This window comes from Falco rusticolus, chromosome 3, assembly GCF_015220075.1.
Source record: "Falco rusticolus isolate bFalRus1 chromosome 3, bFalRus1.pri, whole genome shotgun sequence".
Lineage (NCBI taxonomy): Eukaryota > Metazoa > Chordata > Aves > Falconiformes > Falconidae > Falco > Falco rusticolus.
Window position 1 is genome coordinate 102,928,220 of NC_051189.1, and position 20,233 is coordinate 102,948,452.

The 20,233-nt window shown below is 41.2% G+C and overlaps 1 protein-coding gene across 2 annotated transcripts in view; it reads left to right on the plus strand.

Moving 5' to 3' along the window:
* LOC119144741 (tubulin polymerization promoting protein) overlaps positions 1-20,233 on the plus strand; it is a 67,016-nt gene that overhangs the window by 32,695 nt on the left and 14,088 nt on the right. For both annotated transcript variants that reach the window (XM_037380466.1, XM_037380465.1), the window contains exon 3: positions 12,042-12,195. In XM_037380466.1, coding sequence (XP_037236363.1) covers positions 12,042-12,195 — 154 coding nt within the window. The remainder of the gene's footprint in view (positions 1-12,041; positions 12,196-20,233) is intronic.

The window sequence follows — 20,233 nt, forward strand, 5'->3', positions numbered from 1 at the left end:
CAGGAAAGTTCACTATCATTGAAGTTACTTTCATGCTTATGTGATTTCACATGGGAAAAATCCCAACCCTGTTAAATCCTTTAAAAAAAATTGAAATGTTGCTGTTGTAAAACCATCTGAAAATGGTATTTTGTTATTGGGTCAGTCTGATAAAAATGTGCTGTTTTTCAATTCTGTGTTACTAAATTCTAAAGGAAAGTCCCAACTTGCATTAGATGAGACTGATGCTCTGGCTTCCGTAGTAGCATTTTTGGAAGCAATGAGCTACTGTCACAGTCCCCAAATATATCAAGCCATGTCCCTTGATGTTTAAGTTGTTTTAGAAATAGCTATCCAAAGACACTTGTTTTGTGTAGTGTTAAATGGTACTATACTTTTCTCTCTCAAAAAAACTCCCACCAAACCAACTCCCAACCAGTTTGTAACTTGGAAATATTTACTGGAAATATTACTGGATACCTCAGCTGTCAGCTAGTGCTTTCTTGGCACAAAATATGAATAAACTTGCTGTGTCTTGGCAGTGTGGTCCTTAACAAACAGCTACAGTGCCTGAATAATAGAGTGAATATGCTCTGTGTGAATTAAAGGTTGCTTTTCCCATCCCTTTCTCTTAATTTTTCTTGTCTTCAGTCAGTGACAAGACTTTTATTTTCTTCTTTATACTGAACAGTATATCTTCGGAATTAGGATGGGAGTTTTGTTGGAGGCCTCCCTGGAACAGCGTGTTCCAGACATGTTTCCCTCCAGCAATAAAATGTTCAAATAGCACTTGTAGTTTTGCTTGAGCTTCATAGTGACTTAAAAATGGGTCCCCACAATACACACCATTTGCCTTGCCACCATCTTGCATTGTTCTTTTCATGCTCCATTGATGTGGATTGCTCCAACATAGGTGAAATGGCCATTTTGGTAGCTATAAAGGTCCTTCCTGGGAATTAAAAAGCCTTTATTAATATGTGGAGCTAGGCTTTTTGCTGAAACATCACAAAATCCCAGGAGGAAAACAAGAAAGAAATTCTAGGAAAGTTAGCAGCACATAGAAGTGGTTTGTGGTTTTTTAAAGTGTAATTTTAAGGAAAACAGAGAAGAAAACCTTTTGGATGATAAGTTGCTAGAAAGACGCTTGGATTCTCATTGTTCTTGCATAATAATGAGTTTGATGAATTTATTATTCTGTTCCTTGTGCAATGGTTTACTTTCAAGGTCCAATTCTGTTCTTAATGAAAGCATAATTTGAGCTCTAATATCTTGAGACTTAATGAGTTAAGATCTTACTGTGTCAAATCCTATTTAATAATGCCATTGTTCTTTGACCTCTTCTGTTTGAATTTTGTCTGAACTAAGTTGTTGCATCATATAATCATACAATATCTAGCCCTCACTGAGATACTGAGCTTTTCTGAGTCTCATTAATGAAAACAGCACTGTCTTATGTAACTGTTTGATTTCTGCTGCAGAAATTTCATTTTTTTTTTTTCCTCTATGTGAAAATACTTGGTTAACTGGTCTCATCAAAAGAGGTAACTTGGCTTCCCTGAATGTCCACACAGTCAGAACACAGATACTGCATCTGGAGAGAAAGCAGTAAAGGCAGGCTGTTGGCTTTCCAGAGCCTGAGGGGACTGGGTGCTAACATGAAAATTCACTGGGTTACATCTCTTCTATCTCTGGGGTTATGTATTTATACAGATTCAGGCTAATAGTGTAACTGAAGTCCTGAAAAAATGGCTGATAATCTGAAAGCTGTCCTTGAGAATCTGCTTTTCATACTTACGAACTATTTTGTATAGTTTCTCTGGGTAAACTGCTTGAGATAAAATGCATTCGCTTTTGCTTAGAGGATGTTTAGCCATGCAGTGCTGGCCTGCCTGCGGTCACGACTTGTGACAGTATTCTAGCTTCCTTTCAGCAGTGTTTGTGTTGGACATTGTTTCATTGTATGTAGACTGGTCTCCTTTTTAACCAAATATTTTCACATTGCTGGAGAGAGTGAATCAAAGCAAACCTAGCTGATGATTTGTTTTGGTTTGGTGGTTGGGGTTTTTTTCTGGGACATGAATGACATGCTCACCAGCAATCGCATATGAGCTGACAAGAAGGGTGCTTTACCTGTGTTTCCTTCTTTTCTTTCCCTGGGTTATCAAGCAATGAGTTTATGTGCACTGCTTTAGCTGACTGAGAAAGTACAGGTGATGCTGGTTCTTTGCCCTGTCCTGTCAGCTGTAATGTATTTGCCATAAGCCTCTGTACTTCAGCAGCAGAAAGAGGTTTTGAAACTGTAATGGTTGTATCAGCTTCTTCATCCCTCAAAGATAAAATGCTAAGTATTATTATAAGAAAGTAGCTTCTTACTACTAACTTGTATAGTAAGCTTGTCACAGCCTGGGGAAGACTGACAGATTAGACGATTAGCTATTGAGAACTATTAGTAAATCTTGAGCTTCCTTAACTGCTTTCATTTATTGGTATGAGGCTGACTTAATGAGCACTACAACATCATCCTCTTGGATTTTTGTGTTTTGGATGTGCTCAGCAGTATCCTGGCAGCTGTGAACTGTATTAGATTGTTAGACTGCAGTTAACAGTTTCCACTCCCTTGCTCTATGGTTCTGCACGTGTGCCCAGCCTAGTGCATATACTTACTTAAGGGAAAAGAACCAAAGAGAACGGCAAATAAATTGAGCACTCTGGAGAAGGGGCCAGCATATCTGCAAAACTCTGATGCTGAGGCATTGTCTTTCTGCTTCAGCACTAGCTTGTCCCCTACCATTTGGGTCTGAGATCTGTCTGCAGCCTCTCATTTTTTTGGCTATCCATTTCTTACAATTTTCTTTACTTTGGCTAACTTCCCTGCTTTTGTCACTTACTCCTGCCATGTCCTTTCACTTGCACCTGAGTTGTGCTGACAAATAGTGCCAGTCCTTCGTGCACCCAAAAGATAGATTTCTACATTACTGAACAACATGCACTGTAAGTTGCCTGTCATTTATTGGGTTCTTTCACAGAAGTAGATAACATTCTAAGGATAAAAGCAATGTATATGATAAAATCACTATAATTTATCTGTGTACGGTTATTACATTATTTGTGTAGAGTCCAGGGCACTGACAGCCAGAACATGTCTTCTTTTTATGATACCGGTTAACAAGGAAAAGTTGAAGTCCTCCCAGACTAATTGGTAGTACGTTTCTAACTCTTCTCAAACTCAGGTACATGCCCGTCATGAGAAATGCACTTGCAAGCTCCTGCGGCGCAAGTTGGGGAATAGGCCTTCTCCAGGCTTCGCAGTGTTTTCCAAGTACTTCCTTTGCAGCTTGTTATCAATAGCTGTTACGTGGATCTTTATTCTTAAATACCCAGATACAACATTATTTTTGTTCTCTTAAACAGAAAAAAACCAACCCAAACAAACCCCAAAGAAGTAGATTCTGCTACTCTTTTAAGCTAATTTCATCTCTTTCTCTAAACCCTATATATTTGTCAGACCTACTTTCTGCTTGGACTTTTTCTTTTCCTCATTGTCCTTAAGTCCTGTTAATCTCTTAACTCATTCTGGGGTTTGCTTTCCTTTGGGAGCTCTCACCTACTATGTGTTTTTGCCAAGTCATTTTTTTCTCCAGTCCCCTTCTTCATTCCTTTCCCAATAGTATTTTGTCTTATAGGCTTATAGCTTTTGGGTTTGCCCTTCTTGTTTGTTGTTTTGGCTTTTTTTAAACTTTAGATTTTATTTTAATGGAAATAAATTTCCATTGTGAGTGAAGCAATGGAAGGAAATACTACCAAAATAAAGCCAAGAGGAGAAAAACATTAACTTCAGGTACAGGAGAGGAGAATTTTCATGATAAAACCCTGAAATATTTAGGTTAAATTAAAGTCTGTTATAGATACCAACTGCTGGTTTAGTGAGCTGCTGAAGTCCTCTTGCTTCAGATCTTCAAAGCATGGCAGTTCACAAGCTGTCACAGTTTCAGATACATGGAATGAACTAGGCACATTCTCCTCTACCCTTGCTCAGTAATGAGACAAAAAGCATCTGGAGGGAAACTGGCACTTCAGATTCAGTTCCTGAGTACATGATGTGTGCTCTGCCTTTGCTGCCCACTCCTGGCTCCAGAGAGGCTTCTGCAAGTCATGACAGTTGCTGTGGTATGGAGAAAGCATTTTGCACTGCATTTTGCATTGTGCCTCTTTTTTCGCTTTGGTCTCCTGGAATGATGAGAAAACCGATAATGATGCTGCCTTGTGATCATGGAGTATATGAAACTGTTCAGTCCAACTCCTTATGTCTGACTTGGCCAAGATGCTAGAAATTATAGAGTAATTGTGAAGGTCATCAGAGTGTTGTCTTTGTCAGTCCTAGTCTTTCCCCCAAGGGAATCCACTTTAGTAAATAGTAAATAGCTATGCACTCAAAGGTGCCTGCGTTCCAGAAGTGACCACGACCACGAAGATCTCTGTTGTAGCTTCTTCCTAGCATCAGTTTTCTGAGGATATCTTTTGGAAGGATATCTTCTTTCCTAACAATTTGCCAGTTTACTCCTGCTTGCATTAACATCCAGATGCCTAATTTTGGTATCTCAGTTCTACCCATTAATTGGGCAGAAGTTTCTGGTGCGAGTTGATATACCTCAGGTTTTGTTTTCTTAATTGGTCCTTTTACAACCACCTTTCTTCAGAGCTATTAGATAGTGCAGCACAAAGAACCTAACAGAATTGTATTACAGCATCTTTCCTTCCCCTCCCACCCTACCCCTTCTCCCTCCAGCTATATTTGTCAAATTTTGACACATCTCTGCTTTGGGTTAGTCATACAGTTTTCAGTTTTATTGAAGAAACTCATCTTTTTTGTTTATAAGTTTTTTGATTGTCTATGTAATTCTTCAGTTTCATTCTTGACAGATAGATAGCAAGAAACAGATCTTTACAGGATATGCTAAATACTCTATTAGATTGCAAGTTTCCAGCAGCTTGGTTAGCCTACCTAGGAACCTAGTTTCAGGCTGGGGCTCTTTTTTGGCTGTGAGTTGTGGGGCTGATGGCCAGTAAAAATGCTGAGCTGCGTGGCCCAAAGAGAGCAGAAATTCTAAATTGTAAACCACAAAAGGAAAAGAATAAACTACCACCCCTGGGGCATAATCTGCTTCTTGGTTGAACAGATTAGCCTTGGACTTTGTGCTGGTAACATTACAGCAGACATCCTTGGAAAAAGAATGCATGTTTGATGAGCGATGTGTTTTTCAGAGACCAGTACAAACCTTTTTTGCCTCAAGGAATTTGTATGTGGTACCTTTTTACTGTCACTGTGTGCAGTACAAATAGCACTAAAAATTGTTATTAAATGTACATTATGTTTATAGACTACATCAAGAAGACTTTGTGTGTTATCACAAGTAGCAAGAAAAGAATAAATGTCAATTCTACTAAATGAACAGGAGTGAATGCTTTGGGAAATACCACAGTAGTAATCATAAAGTTGCTGCTGTAAAGTGGTAAATTAAAAAAATCTGTTTGTACGAAAATCAGGGAGTTTCAGCTGTAATGAGGTTTTAGTATGGCAGATTGTTCTTGCCCAAAATTTTTTACTTTTTTTCCAAGTTGAGAAAGATCCATCTATTATTTCTCTTAAAAAAAACCCAACAAAATGTTTTTTAAAAGAAATGCTTCCCATTTCCTTTTTTTTGTTTGTTTGTTAAAATAAAGTAGAAACAGCTAAAGGTTCAAAGTCTGGTGTGAATGTCATCTGGAAATATGCCTTTGTCTCTTGTTAGGGTTTGGGGTAAAAAGTCTGACTTACGGTCTGTTCTCAATGTTATCATGACATGCTTATATAATTGATTAGAATAATTTAAATTATTAATGCTGATAATTCAGGAGTGTTTCTTATTACTTGGTTAGCAGTTACCTACATGGATGTGGGACCAGTAGCAGCAAATTGGAAATTGCCTCATTAAACTTACTGTGCCCGTAATAAGTCAGGAACTGTGAGGAGCTGTGACAAGTAAGCCACTCAGGCATTCTGTTGCCAGCACAGTCCTTCGTATTCTGTCTTTTGAATGACAGGGGCTGCCTTGGGAAGGGGGTAAGTACAGGGAGTACGCAAAACCCTGTTTGTTCTGTTTTCCAAGAGTTGGTGCTGCTGAGTTTTACTTGACTACTCTGTTGGCTGACACTCCCCAAGTCCGTGGTGAATTTAGACTAAATAAACCTTACAAAGTTCCTTGTACAAGAGTTTGCACAAATATTTGTTGGGCTCCCACCTCTAGTTACGCTGCCTGCAAACCGTTGTCAGACTTTCTGTACACCTTAGTTAGACCTTTGTGGGTAGATGGCAGCTTCCATGGCAAAACAGTCCTGGTTAGTATATCCTGCTGTAATCTTCTCTGGCATGCTAGCAAGAACAGAGGCTTCTCCAAGTGTTTTTACATCTTCTTTCCCCTCTTCAATCTACAGAAATTGAAAGGAAAAGTGACCTCTTGGGATAGGAGTATGGGCTGACTTTTGGTAGCTCAGAGATTAAGAGAGGAAACTATTAAACGGAGACTTTTCTGTGTTAACAGTGAACTGTAATAGTGCTGTAGAGGTAAAGATTTCTAATACTGGTCAAGGATTTTGTGTATTGGGTATATGGAGTGTATTTGTATAGCTTTTCTTTTTAGCTAAAATTGTAGACAACTATTAATCCAAGTAATACTCAAGTCCAAATAATGTAGAACTATTAATTTGGAACAGTACGTTTTTACACTGCATCGTTTCTGATCTTGTGAACACAGAACACTGTTGGTGTCAGTATGTGCAAGTGAAATCTACATCACTTGCTATTGCAGTCTATTTTGGGCCGATGTTTGATCTTTTACACTTTGTGTTCACAATGGTGATGCCCAGGCTCAGAACTGATGCTGTTACAGATGTGAACTTGGGCTCCCAACAGCAAACTGAGGAATTCAAACTTCAGTTCAGAATCTCCCCATATTGCAGGGGTTATTTGTGGAGAGACCCATCAAGGAAAGGGAAGTGATGGGAAGCTTCCTAAAATTCTTCTGAGTATGTTCAGTCTGTTCCCAAAGGTAGGCATAGGTGCAAGCAGCTTTCATGAGTGGGCAATGAATACGCTGTTTCCTCCACAGAAGGGTGATGCATCAGAGTAATTCTGTTTGTTGTAAGAAGCAGAGCTTAAAATAGAATTGTATCCTTCCTAAACATAAAGATTTCTTTGTGTCATAGTAAAGCGCAGGGCTTTAAAAATTTCTATTATTAATGTCCCTCGTATATATTTTGTTCTTTTCATCGAGGTGGCCAACTTTATGACATCTATTATTACAACAGCCTTTTTTCCGCCCTACTTTCCCTCTGTTGTTTTTTGTTTTCCATTTTGTCTCATTTTCTGGTCAGATAGCTTTAATTAGCATTTCCAGTGTCTGATTGTATTGTGTTCACACATTCTTTCTATTCCATTCGTCATATTTTTTTAATTTTTTTTATTTTTTCTTTTTTTTTCCTTTTCTTTATTAATGTACAGTGGGTTATCTTCTTTCTAGGTCTCTATTAACTCTCTGGAGTGCTAAACTTGAGAGAGGAGTGTTAATAGCTGAGAGATTGCCCTTGGCATACTTATTTGTAGGCAAGTTGTTTGAACTTGTAATACTTGGAAAATGAAAGTTAATATATTTGTTTTGTTATTCCCATGGAAACGAGATATTTATAATGAGCTTCTAAAAACAAGTTACAAATACACACAAAGAAGCTGATTCTTTGTAGCAGTTGCTTAATAGAAAAAACTGGTTCATTTGGGGGTTTTTAATGGGTTTTTTTTAGTTCATGACCTCTGAAAAGCTGGTGTCAGGAAGGGGCTTCCTGAATGTGAACAGGGCATTAAAAATAGCTGAAATAAACTGAGGATACAATTGCCTTCTGTATCATGCAGTGTTCATAGGTTTATCATTTTTCATGGAGTCACAGAATGGTTTGTGTAGGAAGGGACCTTCCAAGGCCATCTAGCCCAGCCCCCCTGCCATGGGCAGGAACACCTTCAGCTGGATCAGGATGCTCAAGAGCCCCGGCCAGGCTGGCCTTGGATGTTGCCAGGGATGGAGCACCCACAGCCTCTCTGGGCAACCTGTGCCAGTGCCCCACCACCCTCATCATCAAGGATTTCCTCCTCACATCCAGTCCGAATCTGCTGTCTTCTAGTTTAAAGCCATTCCCCCTTGTCCTATCGCTACAGCCCCTGCTAAAGTCTGTCCCATCCCTCCTGTGAGCCCCCGTTACGTGCTGGAAGGCTGCAGTGAGTGTCCCCGGAGCCTTCTCTTCCCCAGGCTGAGCCACCCCAGCTCTCCCAGCCTTCCCTCACGGCAGAGCTGCTGCAGCCCTCGGAGCATTTCTGTGCCTCCTCTGGACCCGCTATGACAGGTCCATGTCTGTCCTGTGCTGGGGCCCCCCGCACTGCAGGGGGTTTCACCCGGGCAGAGGGGCACAGCCCCCTCCCTCCACCTGCCAGCCACACTGCTGGTGATGCCACCAGGACATGGGTGGCTTTCTGGGCTGTGAGCACACAGTGCCAGCTCACATCCAGCATTTCATCCACCAGCACCCCCATGTCCTTCTCCACAGAGCATTTGGTGGAGCTGGAGGAGACTGATCCTGTGGAGTGTGTAAATCCAGACCTATGAAGGGTTGTTGGGAGACTGCCTCTGTCATTTCTCTCTGCTTGGTCCGTTCTCCCCTTGCATTCAACCCACAACTGTAGGGGTGGGAGAGAGGGCTGGTGCGTGTGGTCCCGCTGAGCAGCAATGGTCGCAGGGCTGCTCGGAGCTCTGAGACCTCTCTCCAGAGGCAGCAGGGCCTGCAGCACTGCTACTTGGTAACTTTGAGGCTGTGGTATGTGGCATACATGTCCCATACGTGGCATACCAGAGGTGCCAAAACATGTTAAGAGATAATTAAGGGTTATGTTTTTGGGGTTTCTACAAGGCTTGGCATGCCTTGCAACTGCAGAATTTTTGAGTTAAGTAGAATGTTTTTCAGATGGGTTTGATAATACTGTGGTAGATGGGACAGGGAAAGAGGATGTTTTTGGAGTGTAGGAAAAGATAATGAATTTCAGAATTAAAGCTGCTTTATTTAGGAAACTTGGGATACAGTTCCAAAAATTCCTGCATTCACAATCCTGTTTTTAGTGTCACTCCAATTAATGTTTTTTTGCTGGTAAAGGATATCTGCCATGATGCACGTTTCTTTTTGAGTCCAGCAGCAATACTACATTGATCATATGTGTATCCAATTTGTGGTTACTTTTTATGTTGGAGGGAAAGAAGAACCCATTTCCTTTCCCTGTGTTACTCTGACAGGGAAAAGACCAACTGTGAGAGGTAGGAGTGGCTTTGTCTTAGACCAGGAACAGATGTTCTCTGCTCCTTTTGGCACCCTTATTTATGTATTTTTACTTTTAATACAGAATTAAAAAAAAAAAAAGTTGTTCTTTTGCATTTGATGTGTGGAACCATAAATTCTACATGTATTAATAAAAATAAAAGGAGTCAGCATGAATTTCAACAGTTTTTTTCTGAAAGGGGTCATTCCCTTTCCCATTGTGATGACCCTGACCGATGATCCAAGCCAAACTGTAGCAGTCCTGATTGGAGACTTGCAGGTAATCAATGTGCTACAGAAAACTGAATCTGAAAGGTCTGTGTGTTAGACTTGTCAGTGAGTCTGTAGTGAACAAGGGCCTTCGTGTGGTGTCACACTTAAGCTCTGCAATGACTGCCGATGTCATCTTTCTCGAAATGAGAGGCAAAACAAAATGAAGTCCTGACCTCTTGAAGGTTTTTGGACGTGTTTCATCAGAAGAGGGATATTAATCCTATTAATGAGAGTCCTGGACAAATTCCAAGTAGTTAATTGCAGTTATTCCATGTCTGTCTAAGTAATGAAATACTGGATTCTGTGCTTCATTTCCACTGTCATGATATGCTTTGACTAGCTAATGCCATGAGAAACTCCAGCATATGCTTCACCTAAAGCAGACAAGTAGTCACAAACAGCAAAGTTTGATCAAAAAACAAATAAACTTTATTTCTGGCTAAAATAGTGAGTGTGAGGGATGTAGGAATTTGCTACGTGTTGGGCTGTGTTTGAAATAAAGGATACTAGTATTGAATGATATGTAAAGGGTTGTGTTAGGGTTGAATTTTTCTGTGAATAACCAATTTCTTCTTGTTTTAAAAGCCTTGGATAAAATTTCACTTTGTGTTTATTTAATTGAAGTAGAAGTCACTTCCTAACTGTTGGTGTCTAAACCTGAGAAATCTCACTCCCTCCTTTCGTTAGTGGAGGCACCCTCTGAGTGAGGTAAATTGATGACAGATAGATAGATGAATAGCTCTTGGCAGTGGCTCTGTGTGACACTTGAATTAAAATCAGATTTCTATGCATAGTTTTTCTACCCTGAGGTTTCTGTTGCCAGTGCACTTTCTCTATCCTTGCATCTATTGTTTATTCCTGTATAAACAGCCATCACTGTTTAAAGGACTGGTCTGGGTTGTGTGATGTTTTGTTGGGTTTTTTTTCTGGTTTGCTTGAAATGCTCTCTAAATTGGCATAAAAAGAAATGCTTAAGCAGCAAGCAAAACTCACATAGTAGCATGTTTCCCAGCAATATGGACTCTCAAATGTTTCTTTGACTTTGAGGATTTCATGATGTTGTAAGCAACAGAAAAACATCTTCTGCTATTAAAGATGGTACTATTTAAGATTACATCAATATAAGTATCAACATTTTTTTGAAACTTTTCTATTTGATGTTAAATTTTAGCTTAAAACATATGGCTAAATTTTGGTGGTTAAATTATTGATCTAAAGATCAGGGAATCTGTAACTTAATAATACAAGAAAAGGTGCATTTTGTGGGCAGTACAATTCATAGAAAAGAAATTTATTAAATTTTTAGATCATGAGTAATCTCACTAATGCTGTGGCCTCATACCTGCGTTTTAAAATGTGGAACACTGCAAATGGTTTTGTGTTAAGGAAAAGACAGCAACAGTGTGTACTCTACTACGTTATCTCCTGCCTAAACTGAATAGTTTGAAATCCTAGAAAACAGACTTGCAGTAATCTCCTTTTGGTTAAATGCATCTCTCATGAATGCTGAGTTTCTTTGTAGGAGTTTTATCAATTGAACCCTTTGGCCTGATAAGTGTAAAAGTTCTGCAGGAGTGACTGTATAAATAGACGTTTGTAAAGTGTGAATTTCCCACTCTGTCAGATTTGGTACTGTACACTAGCAGAATCTTCTCTACTGAAAGTAAACCTGATTAAGTAATTTACTGGTGTGGAAATATGGGCTTCCTGTTAGTGAAAACAACAAGTCTTCAGCTCTGAATTTCTGGGGGGGCGTGTGTGTGTGTGAGTTGTTGGACTGCTATAGTGTGTTTTTCATGAACCTGTGAATGTTTTATGAAGGTGATGGGTCCGAGAAGGAAAACAGGCATTAAATGTAAATGCATCACTTTAAAATTTGTCAGTCTTGAATAGAGAAGGAATTTCAAGTTTGTAAATGCTTTTCAATAGTTTGCTTTACACAGCAGCATTATTCTTAATTTACTTGTGAATACATGAATAAGTGACCTGTATATGATATGTCTAGCTAGGCTAGAAATAAAAAAATACTAAATAACAAAACTCACCTAAGATGCTTCAGTTCTTGTCTTTTATGCATGCAGACTTTATATTAGTCATCAACTAAATGAGACTATATTTGGTTTGATGAGCTGGAGGCATTTGGACAGTAGGCCAGGTCCCTTTATTTCTTCCACATTTCTGACTGTTCATCGAGGGACGTTTCTAAAGTGCTATCCTGCTGGTGTACATAAAAAAAGGAAGTGCTGTTCCTGGGATATGTTTTATTTGACACCATGTATGGGCTGCATGGGTCTTCCTGTTCTGTTGCATTTTTCTGTTTTGAACTGCAACTGTTCCACTATTCTGGGAATGCTTGTTGTGCTCTCTTGTAATTTCTTTTTAATTTCTGTGTGTTTCAACAGGGGAAAGTCTTCCAGAACTATCACTTTTGAGCAGTTTAAGGAGGCTCTTCAAGAACTCTCCAAGAAGCGATTTAAAGACAAAAGTGATGAGGAAGCAGTTCAAGAAATATATAAACTAATTGAAGGGAAAACCCCAATTATATCTGGAGTAACGGTATGTTACTGATCTCATGGATGGATTGTTCTAGCTGTCCGTTGCTCTGCTGCAGTGTTGTTACATTCACCCGCTTCCTTTCGCAGCCCACAGGCCTGGGCAGCCTGCCCCTGTGGGCCTGGGGGCCGCGGCTGTGCTGCGCTGGGTGGGAGCCGTGTGTGAAAGTAGAGTGCGGGGGGTGGTGTTCCTGCGGGCACAGCCATAGCCTCTGCTAGGAATGGCAGGACCACCCAGCGGCACGGTCAGGAGATTTCAAGGAGCTCTCTTGTGTGTGGTTAGAACGTAGAAACATTCGTGAAGAGTGCTGTATCCAAATCAAAAAGAGTAGAAGGGAGTTAAATTTACAACCTCATTAAACAGTTCTAAGATATTGTGTGAAATATCAAAAAGACTGAAGCAAAGACACCTTGAAAATACATTTAATACAGCATGTGAATCCCAAAACACTGGAAATCTGGCAATAATTATCATGTGGTCTGGTCTTTGCTTTTTGTTTGTTCAAAGTCTGTCAGTTCTTTATTTTTCTTTTTAAAATATTGGCATTAAGAATTATATATGAAAATGAAGTTATAAAGCCTAGAGTACATAAGTTGGGTTGTCCTTGTAAATGCTCAGGTTAGGCAAGCTTTTACCCTGTAGTTTAGGAGATACTGGAGTGTTTACCATCGACTTGAATAGTCCTGTTATCTGCTTAAAATTTGTGATCTTCCTGAGTTTTGGCTGTAGGGCTGTGAATGAAAATCTAATTATAAATAATCTTTCCAGAAATTGATTCTGCACAAATGAACAGTGGAAATGTCAAGTGGAGACATCTCTTTCGAGTTATACAGTTTGTCAGATTTTTACAAGATTTGATTTTATTACTCCTGTACTCTTGCTTGAAACAGGTGATTGTTTTTATACAGGCTTAAAATAACGAACCTTCCTTTTTGTCCTTCACTGATTTTAGTGAGTTTAAGTAGCTTGTTCATCTACTCAAGGAAAATCCTTTGAGTTGGGCACATTCTTCTAGGCTTCACTCCTGATTCAGTTTTCGGTGTTTCAGCAGTCACATATTGAAATGCTAACAAGCGAACAGCCTTTTTCTGCGTGGATGACAGGAGGGCGAGAGCGCTTTGTGGGTGCAGAGTAGTATCGTACAGGTGCTGCAGAGGTAATGAAAGTGCCATCAACAGGGGGAGAGGAATGGAGGGGGGGGATATGAGCCAGCAGTGTGTGGCTTGCCAGTACTCCTATTGTATTTGCAATCCTGGGGAATGTTGGGAGATGTAATGAAGAAATAATGGGAGAGTGGGACGTGGGGGTGGGGGATCACAATATTCACTCCTTGCTTGCTGGCAAAGTAAGGAGCAGGAGGCGGAGCTTAAAGGAAGGGAGATTGCAGGCTGGGAGAAAAAAAAAACCAAATTTGATGTTTGATTTATCGTGCTAATTTAGTTTCCAGGTGGTAAAACTGACCCAATCACTTGGATATTAAAGGCATTAAAATAAATAAATATGCAGCCAATCTCCCTCCAGCAACCTGGAAATGCAGATATGAAATCTGTATGCAAGCATTCTAATGCTTTGTTTACATTGGGAAGCCTGTGTCCTGGAAATTTTAAGTAGGACTGCTTTCTATATGAAGCTTTTCTTAAACTGTCCTAGGATCAGTCAGTCATGCCAGGTGGTGTGTGCCCCACTCTGTATAGCTGTGCTGTAGGTCACATAGATTTGGTTCAGGTTTCAGCCAGAAAACTGTAGTGTGACTACTGACACATTAATCTAAATGTATTAGGGAGGGAGTTGAAAGTGTGATTAATACTTGGGGATAAGTATACTTTAGCAGCATTTGGAGATTTTTATGTCTTAACTTCTGATATTTTGTGCTCTTTGTTGGGGAGGCAGGGCAATATGTCTGTATTAAATGGCAGCTTGGGGGAATCACTGCTTCCACAGGATGGTCAGAAACCTTACTTTCACATGAGACAATGAGAATTTTAGTGTATATTATGATAAAAGAGGAGTTTTCTTTTTCTGTTTATTTTTTCTTGACCTTCAAAATGTTGTAGATTTACAAAAATCCCTGCTTGTGGTTGATGTGGTTGAGAAGGCTCAGCAGCCAGACATTGAAACGGAGAAATTCTGGGCTGCTTTCTTATCTGCAACAGAAGGTGTATGCTTCGCTTGGTCACACAGAAGGAAAAAGAACAGGCAAGTGATGGGGGCTAGTTAAGCCATAGCTTTATTAGCTAATGTGTTAGTATATCTGACAACAAAATAGCCAGTGCAGGCCGTGCAGCTTTGACAGTTTACAGTCAGACATGTAAACAAAGTCTAGAACCTTTTAGTTGCCCTCACTCCTAGACAAAGCCTGCAAGAGCCAGGCTGAGGTTCATTCTTTTCCTGCAGCAAAAGCAGTGTGCTGTAGCTGTCAAATGCATTTCTACACCTTCTGTGGAGCAGATACTTGCTTTGGTCATTGCTGGCTCTCAAAGTGAAACCAGTTGAAGCTCAGTGTATATCCACTGTGTCCCTGACATAGAAATGTAATTTCGATGGAAGGGACCTGAGATGGTCTCATTCAACCTGCTGTTCGGGGGGAGAGCCATCTGCAAAGCTGGGTGAGGTTGCTCGGGGCCCAGCACAGTTGAATTTGCTCCGAGGGTGGTGTGGGTGGCAGGGCAGTGCAGCAGCGACAGCACTTTGAAAGCTAGGTGTGGCTGCTCAGGGTGCTGGCAATGCAGGCAGGACTGTATTCTCACCAGAAGGGACCCATCAGGGGAAAGCAAGGAAGCCAGAGTGCAGCCCCGAGAGCGCAGCAGCTGAGATGTGGCAGTGGTTGCAGCAGGAGCGCAGAGAGGCTCAGGAGTTCCACTTGGCACTATGTGGGTCTGCCCGAAGGCTGGACAGCGGTGGTCTCTGCACGCTGCAGGATGTGGTCCCCAGCACATGGACACCCGCTGGGATGCAGTGGTACTCCACAGGAGTGCCGTTAGCACATCGAGTCCTGGGCCCCAGGGCTGGAGCCCTCTGTCCAGGCCCTGTGCTGCAGAGGGCTCCTGCCTGTCGCTGGAGTCGGGGCAGGGGTGGCCTCTCCTGTGGGAGATGTGCTACGGCCAAGGCCCCGAGGTCCCAGGCTGAGGGGAAGGGTGAGGAGGAGACTGATGTGGTATTTGTGGAAAACCCAAGCTACACAAGGGGAGGAAGGAGCAGCAGCTGGAGACCAAGTGGACAGAGACTGTCAGGATGGAGAAGGCTGGAAGCTCCTGACTTCTGGCAGTAAGGAGTAGTCACAAACGTGTTCCACCTGCAGGTCTCCAGTCTGAGTACTCTGGGCACTCGTGGGGGTCAACGAAGACCCATCAGAGTCAGCTGAGCCTGGGCTTAGTGCCCACACACAAGGGGAAAAATGGGCGATAGCGTGACCCAGCACCACCTGATGCTATGGGGGCAGGCAGGTTCTTTTAAGGATCCTTGGTAGCATGGGAACTCGCCACAGGTTTGTAGTTCTAATTATGAGCTTTATTACTGTAGAAAGATTTGAGTAATCAGTGTAGCTTGTTGTTAGACAGAATTGTTAACATTTAGGATCTCTTTCTTACTAGGTAAAATTGCAGTTACCTATTCTTTTCAGTCACCTGGACCCTCTACAGATCAGGTCAAATCCTTAATAATCAGCATGCAATAGATTAGCCATGATGTGGACTCTGACTTTAAATCTGGTACCCAAGAGGTGAGCCATTTCCAAGTTACGCACACACCCCCCTTAGGCACTAACAGCACGTCTAAAGCAGATGCGTGTATGTATGTTGTTTGACTGTGAAAATAAAGACATTAGCTGGAAATCATCCATCTCGTAGAGAAGATTAATATATCATAAATGTTGTAATTAAGCTATATTTAGTCTACCTATGTCTATAAAGCTACTAAAAGAATTGGGATGTGATGCTGGTAAAGGGGAGCATGCTGCATTTGATGCAGTTTTTTATTTTCCTTCAGCTGTGGCAGGCTGGTTGGTTGGTTAGTTTGTTTTGAAAAAAACCAACAAAGCAAACAATGGGTTGGCTTGGGAGACACCAGCTCTTGCAATTTTTCCCATTATCTAGAAGGTTAAGAGGGCTGTAGCCAGATGCTCATTGGTGAGGAGTTTTAGGCGCTACATGTAGAGCCAGGACTTGCAATGTTGAAACACCTGAGTGGCGTTACTGGAAACCAGTCCTTTGAAAGTCATTGTCCTGATTGATTAAAACGGGTGTTACTTTCTACTTTCTGGCTTTATTGGAGTGGCTTATCGCTTTCTTTTGTGTGTCTGTGTGCACACTAAACTGAAGAAACATGAATGAAATCCGGATTTTTCATTGAAGCTTGACACCTGTTCCTGGCTTTTTGCAGGTTTTTTTTTAATGCATACGCATGTGTTCCCATGATTTTTTATTATTTTTTTTTTTTAATTTATTTTTAAATCCTTTTGGTATGGAGTCCTGGTATAATCCCCAGAAAAGGAAAAACTTAGGCTTTGAGAATTTCTTTTTTCCTGTTTCCTCGTGAGTTTGAGGGTCTCATTCTTTACAAAGGTTCTGGATGTTACCAGCAAATAAATAATTTTAAAAGACTTGCTCAGATTGCTGACGGTGGTGTGGATTCTGAAGGCTCCCAGAACATTTTAATTACATAACCAGATCTCTATGGCAACGTTTTCTAGGAAGAAATGCTATTGGGTACTAAAGTTTTATGGTTGAAGGAGCAAATACAGAAAGCCAGCCAGTTTCAGTGAGGAGCTGAGCAAGGGTGATCGCAGTTGACAGTGTAGCCGGGAAGACTGTGGCTAAAATGCGTACCGTCCTGGTGAGGAGCAATGTTGGCGCCTTGCCCCCTGCCCATCACCAGCGCTTTTGGCAGTGCAAGCACTGCCAGCATGCTGCTGCCTTCCTGCACAGAAGTGCTGCTCCCAAGTTCCTGGCTGTTCTGAGGAGCGGCATTGCTTCCGTAGTAGCCAGCTCCAAGTTTTGCAGCTCTCCCATCAGAGTGTTAATATTGTTGATTTCATTCAGCAGGTCAGTTGAGAAAAAGTTAAAAAAAAGATGTGTGGGGGCAGCAGTGCTTGCAGTCTGCCATTTTGCTAGGTGATGTTGGCCTCCCATACTTCATGTGATCCACCACCTACTAAAAAGACACAGTACCTAGGGCAGGAAGGGAATGTTTCTGTACTATCTGGACACTCATAGATCGGGCAGAACACCCCAGAAAACCTTACTGCCGTGTTTTGCGTCAAGCCAGTAAGTTTCTGCTTAAGCTGTGGAGCAGCTTTAAATCAAATCTGAACCTTTGTCAGTGATGGCAAGCAGTGGAAAATCTCTTCAGGCAAGGTGTTTCAGTGGAGACAAGTTCATGGCAAAAACCATTGCACTTCATGTCTGTTTTGAATGTGTGGTACTCCTACAGCCCAGTAGCTTTTCTTGCTGCATTTAGCCCCAGTAACTGGTTTGGGAGATCCTTTTAGGGATGGTGCCAGGCTCTGTGCAAAGCCCCGCAGTACACGGCTGACGAGAGCTCACACGGGCTGTGCTGGCTGCAGAAGTGGAAGCCCTGCAGCTGCAGCTGCCTGGTGCTGCGCTGATCTGGTTGTCCAGCCTGTTGCATTGTGCCAGGTGGATGCCCCAGCTTTCTTTGGCATTAGCTCGGCATTTTAAACTGCGTGCTTCATAAAAAGGATGGTAATGAGTGCTAACTGAAAACAGTGGACATGACGTTAGCAGCACTGAATTGTCTTCCTTCTTCTTTGCCTTAGCCTTGTCCTGGAAGGAAGAGTCCTGAAAGTCTGGGGGATCTTTTAGTCTTACGCTGTTTTTCTATTTTCATGGTTGTGGCACAGGTGTCATAGGATGCTTCTAAGCCTTTGACACCAAAGCTGAGATAGAGGTCCTGTTGATTCTCTTAACATTCATGCTGATTTAACTGCATTGCTGCAGTTTCTCTGTAGCAAACCAGCCAAATGAGTGCAAGAGCATGTTTTTCAGTGGATGTATTTTTCTTCAGCAAATAGCTATGTTCCTCTTCAGCTGTCTCATGGAATGTGTGTTCTTGATTTCTGTGTTCTCCTTTCCTTTTTTGTGTAGTTCCTTTCAGCTTTTTAAGGATTTATAGTACACTTCTGAAACTTATTCTGATTTTCCAGACTGATGAAATGGAATGGTTGACTTGCTCTATAAACTGCTTTTTGGTTTGTCTTTTTTCTTGAAGTCTAAGGCAAAATCGCCCAGGTGTGCAGAGGTATCTTTCATAAGAAAGGAGGAGGGAAGCATGTGGCACTCTGAAAGGGTTTCAGGGTTTAAACAGACTCTGCAGCTTTCTCTTCCTCTCTGGTATGAGGGCTGTTGCAGACAGACAGAAGTTGGAACATGGCTAATTGGTAATTTGGATGGGTTGTTTGATATTTTTATTATTATTATTATTATTTTGGTTTTTACCCAAATGTGGTCAAACACTAGAACAAGTTGCCCACAGAAGCTGTGGAACCTCTGTCTTTGGAGGCCTTAACTGAAGAAGTTTCTGTGTAAGCTCATTTGGGCCTTGCTGTGTGAAGGGCTTAGGCTAGATAAGGACTCTTAGCAAAAGTTCCTTCCAACCGAAATTGTTCTGTGACTTCATGATTTCAAGTTCTTATATCTCCAGTCCTCAGTCTCTCCAGGTAAGCAGTTTCTGTGCTTGACCAATCACAGTGATGAAGAATTTTTTTCTGTGTGTCTAGTTGGAATTTCCCATCTTCCAAATCGTGTTCATAATCTTCTCCCTCCCACCCCCTTCTCTTGTGTACTTCTGAACTAGCACTATTTCTAATATCACCCCTCTGTTGAGGGCAGGACTAAGATTTACCTCCCCTCCTCTTATTCTCTTACGAGTCTGAATAAAATTTCTTTTTTTAGAGAAAATTTCCTTTTATTTCCCATAGCTGACTCTTGAGACTGTGGCCTGTTCTGATCTTCCCAGTGAGGTTTTGATGTGAGAGGAGATGTAGCTGAAAGAGACAGAAGGCATGCATACCTTTCCTGACTCATCTGAGATGTTTCCTTGAACTTGGAGGTCATGTGACACCCTCTTTGGTTGGAAACTGGCAGTGAAGGAACAATGACCATTTTTGAAAGATGTTTTTAAGATTAGAAGCAGCACAATGGTCCAGCAAAATACCAGTAAAAATACAAGCTTGATGATTGAAGAAAACAAACAAAAGAATGAATCTTTTTTCAGTGATCTCCTCTTTTGACAGAGGCAAAGACATGGAAATGATAGCAGCTGTCTTGTGTTAATGGAAATAACTGAGTGAAGCGAACAATGGTTGGTCTTGGAGGACAGAAGTCTTAATATTTTTTGAGAGTATCTTTGGTTGATTCATTTGCTGTTCCAAAATGAGCTTGCACAGACATTATATTTGGTTCTGTTGTGCTAAGTAAAACTTCCCTCTTAAAGAGAAAGTTTAAAAAAAAAATCAAGTTCATGTGCATCTTCTGTGATATGCAAACTTTGTGGTTAACTGTGTGTGCAAATAAGACAAGGAAAATGGTGGAGGCTTCTGTGGGCTCACAGAAGGGAAAGGAGGAGGTTGGCCCCAAGTAATTTGTTGCCTTTAGAAAAATGTAACTAGAGATATTATATAACTTACTCCAGATAGTGAGCAGTTCAAGCAGACCTGCTGTATGAAAAAAGAGAATAATTTTTTTGTGTTTCATTGTGAAAAAGAAGAGAGAGTGTTGACTTGCTAAGATGGAAATTGTCTTCATACAGCCCTTTGTGCTGTTCACTTTGTTTCTTCCGACACTTCTCCTCAGTGATGAGAGACGGTCAGCTCCCCTCACACCCTGTTTTTTATTTGCCTTCCAATGCCCATGTGCAATTGGTAATGAACAGCTGGCCTGCACAGAATGAGTTCCCAGCTACACTTTTAATTGTTTTTGCCCTTTGCTCAATTCCAGTTTGGTCTCCATGATTGGTTTTGTTGTTCATAAACAGAAAAAGCATTTTGATAAAAACAAGTTGGGTCCATATTTGGTTCATAAAGGCA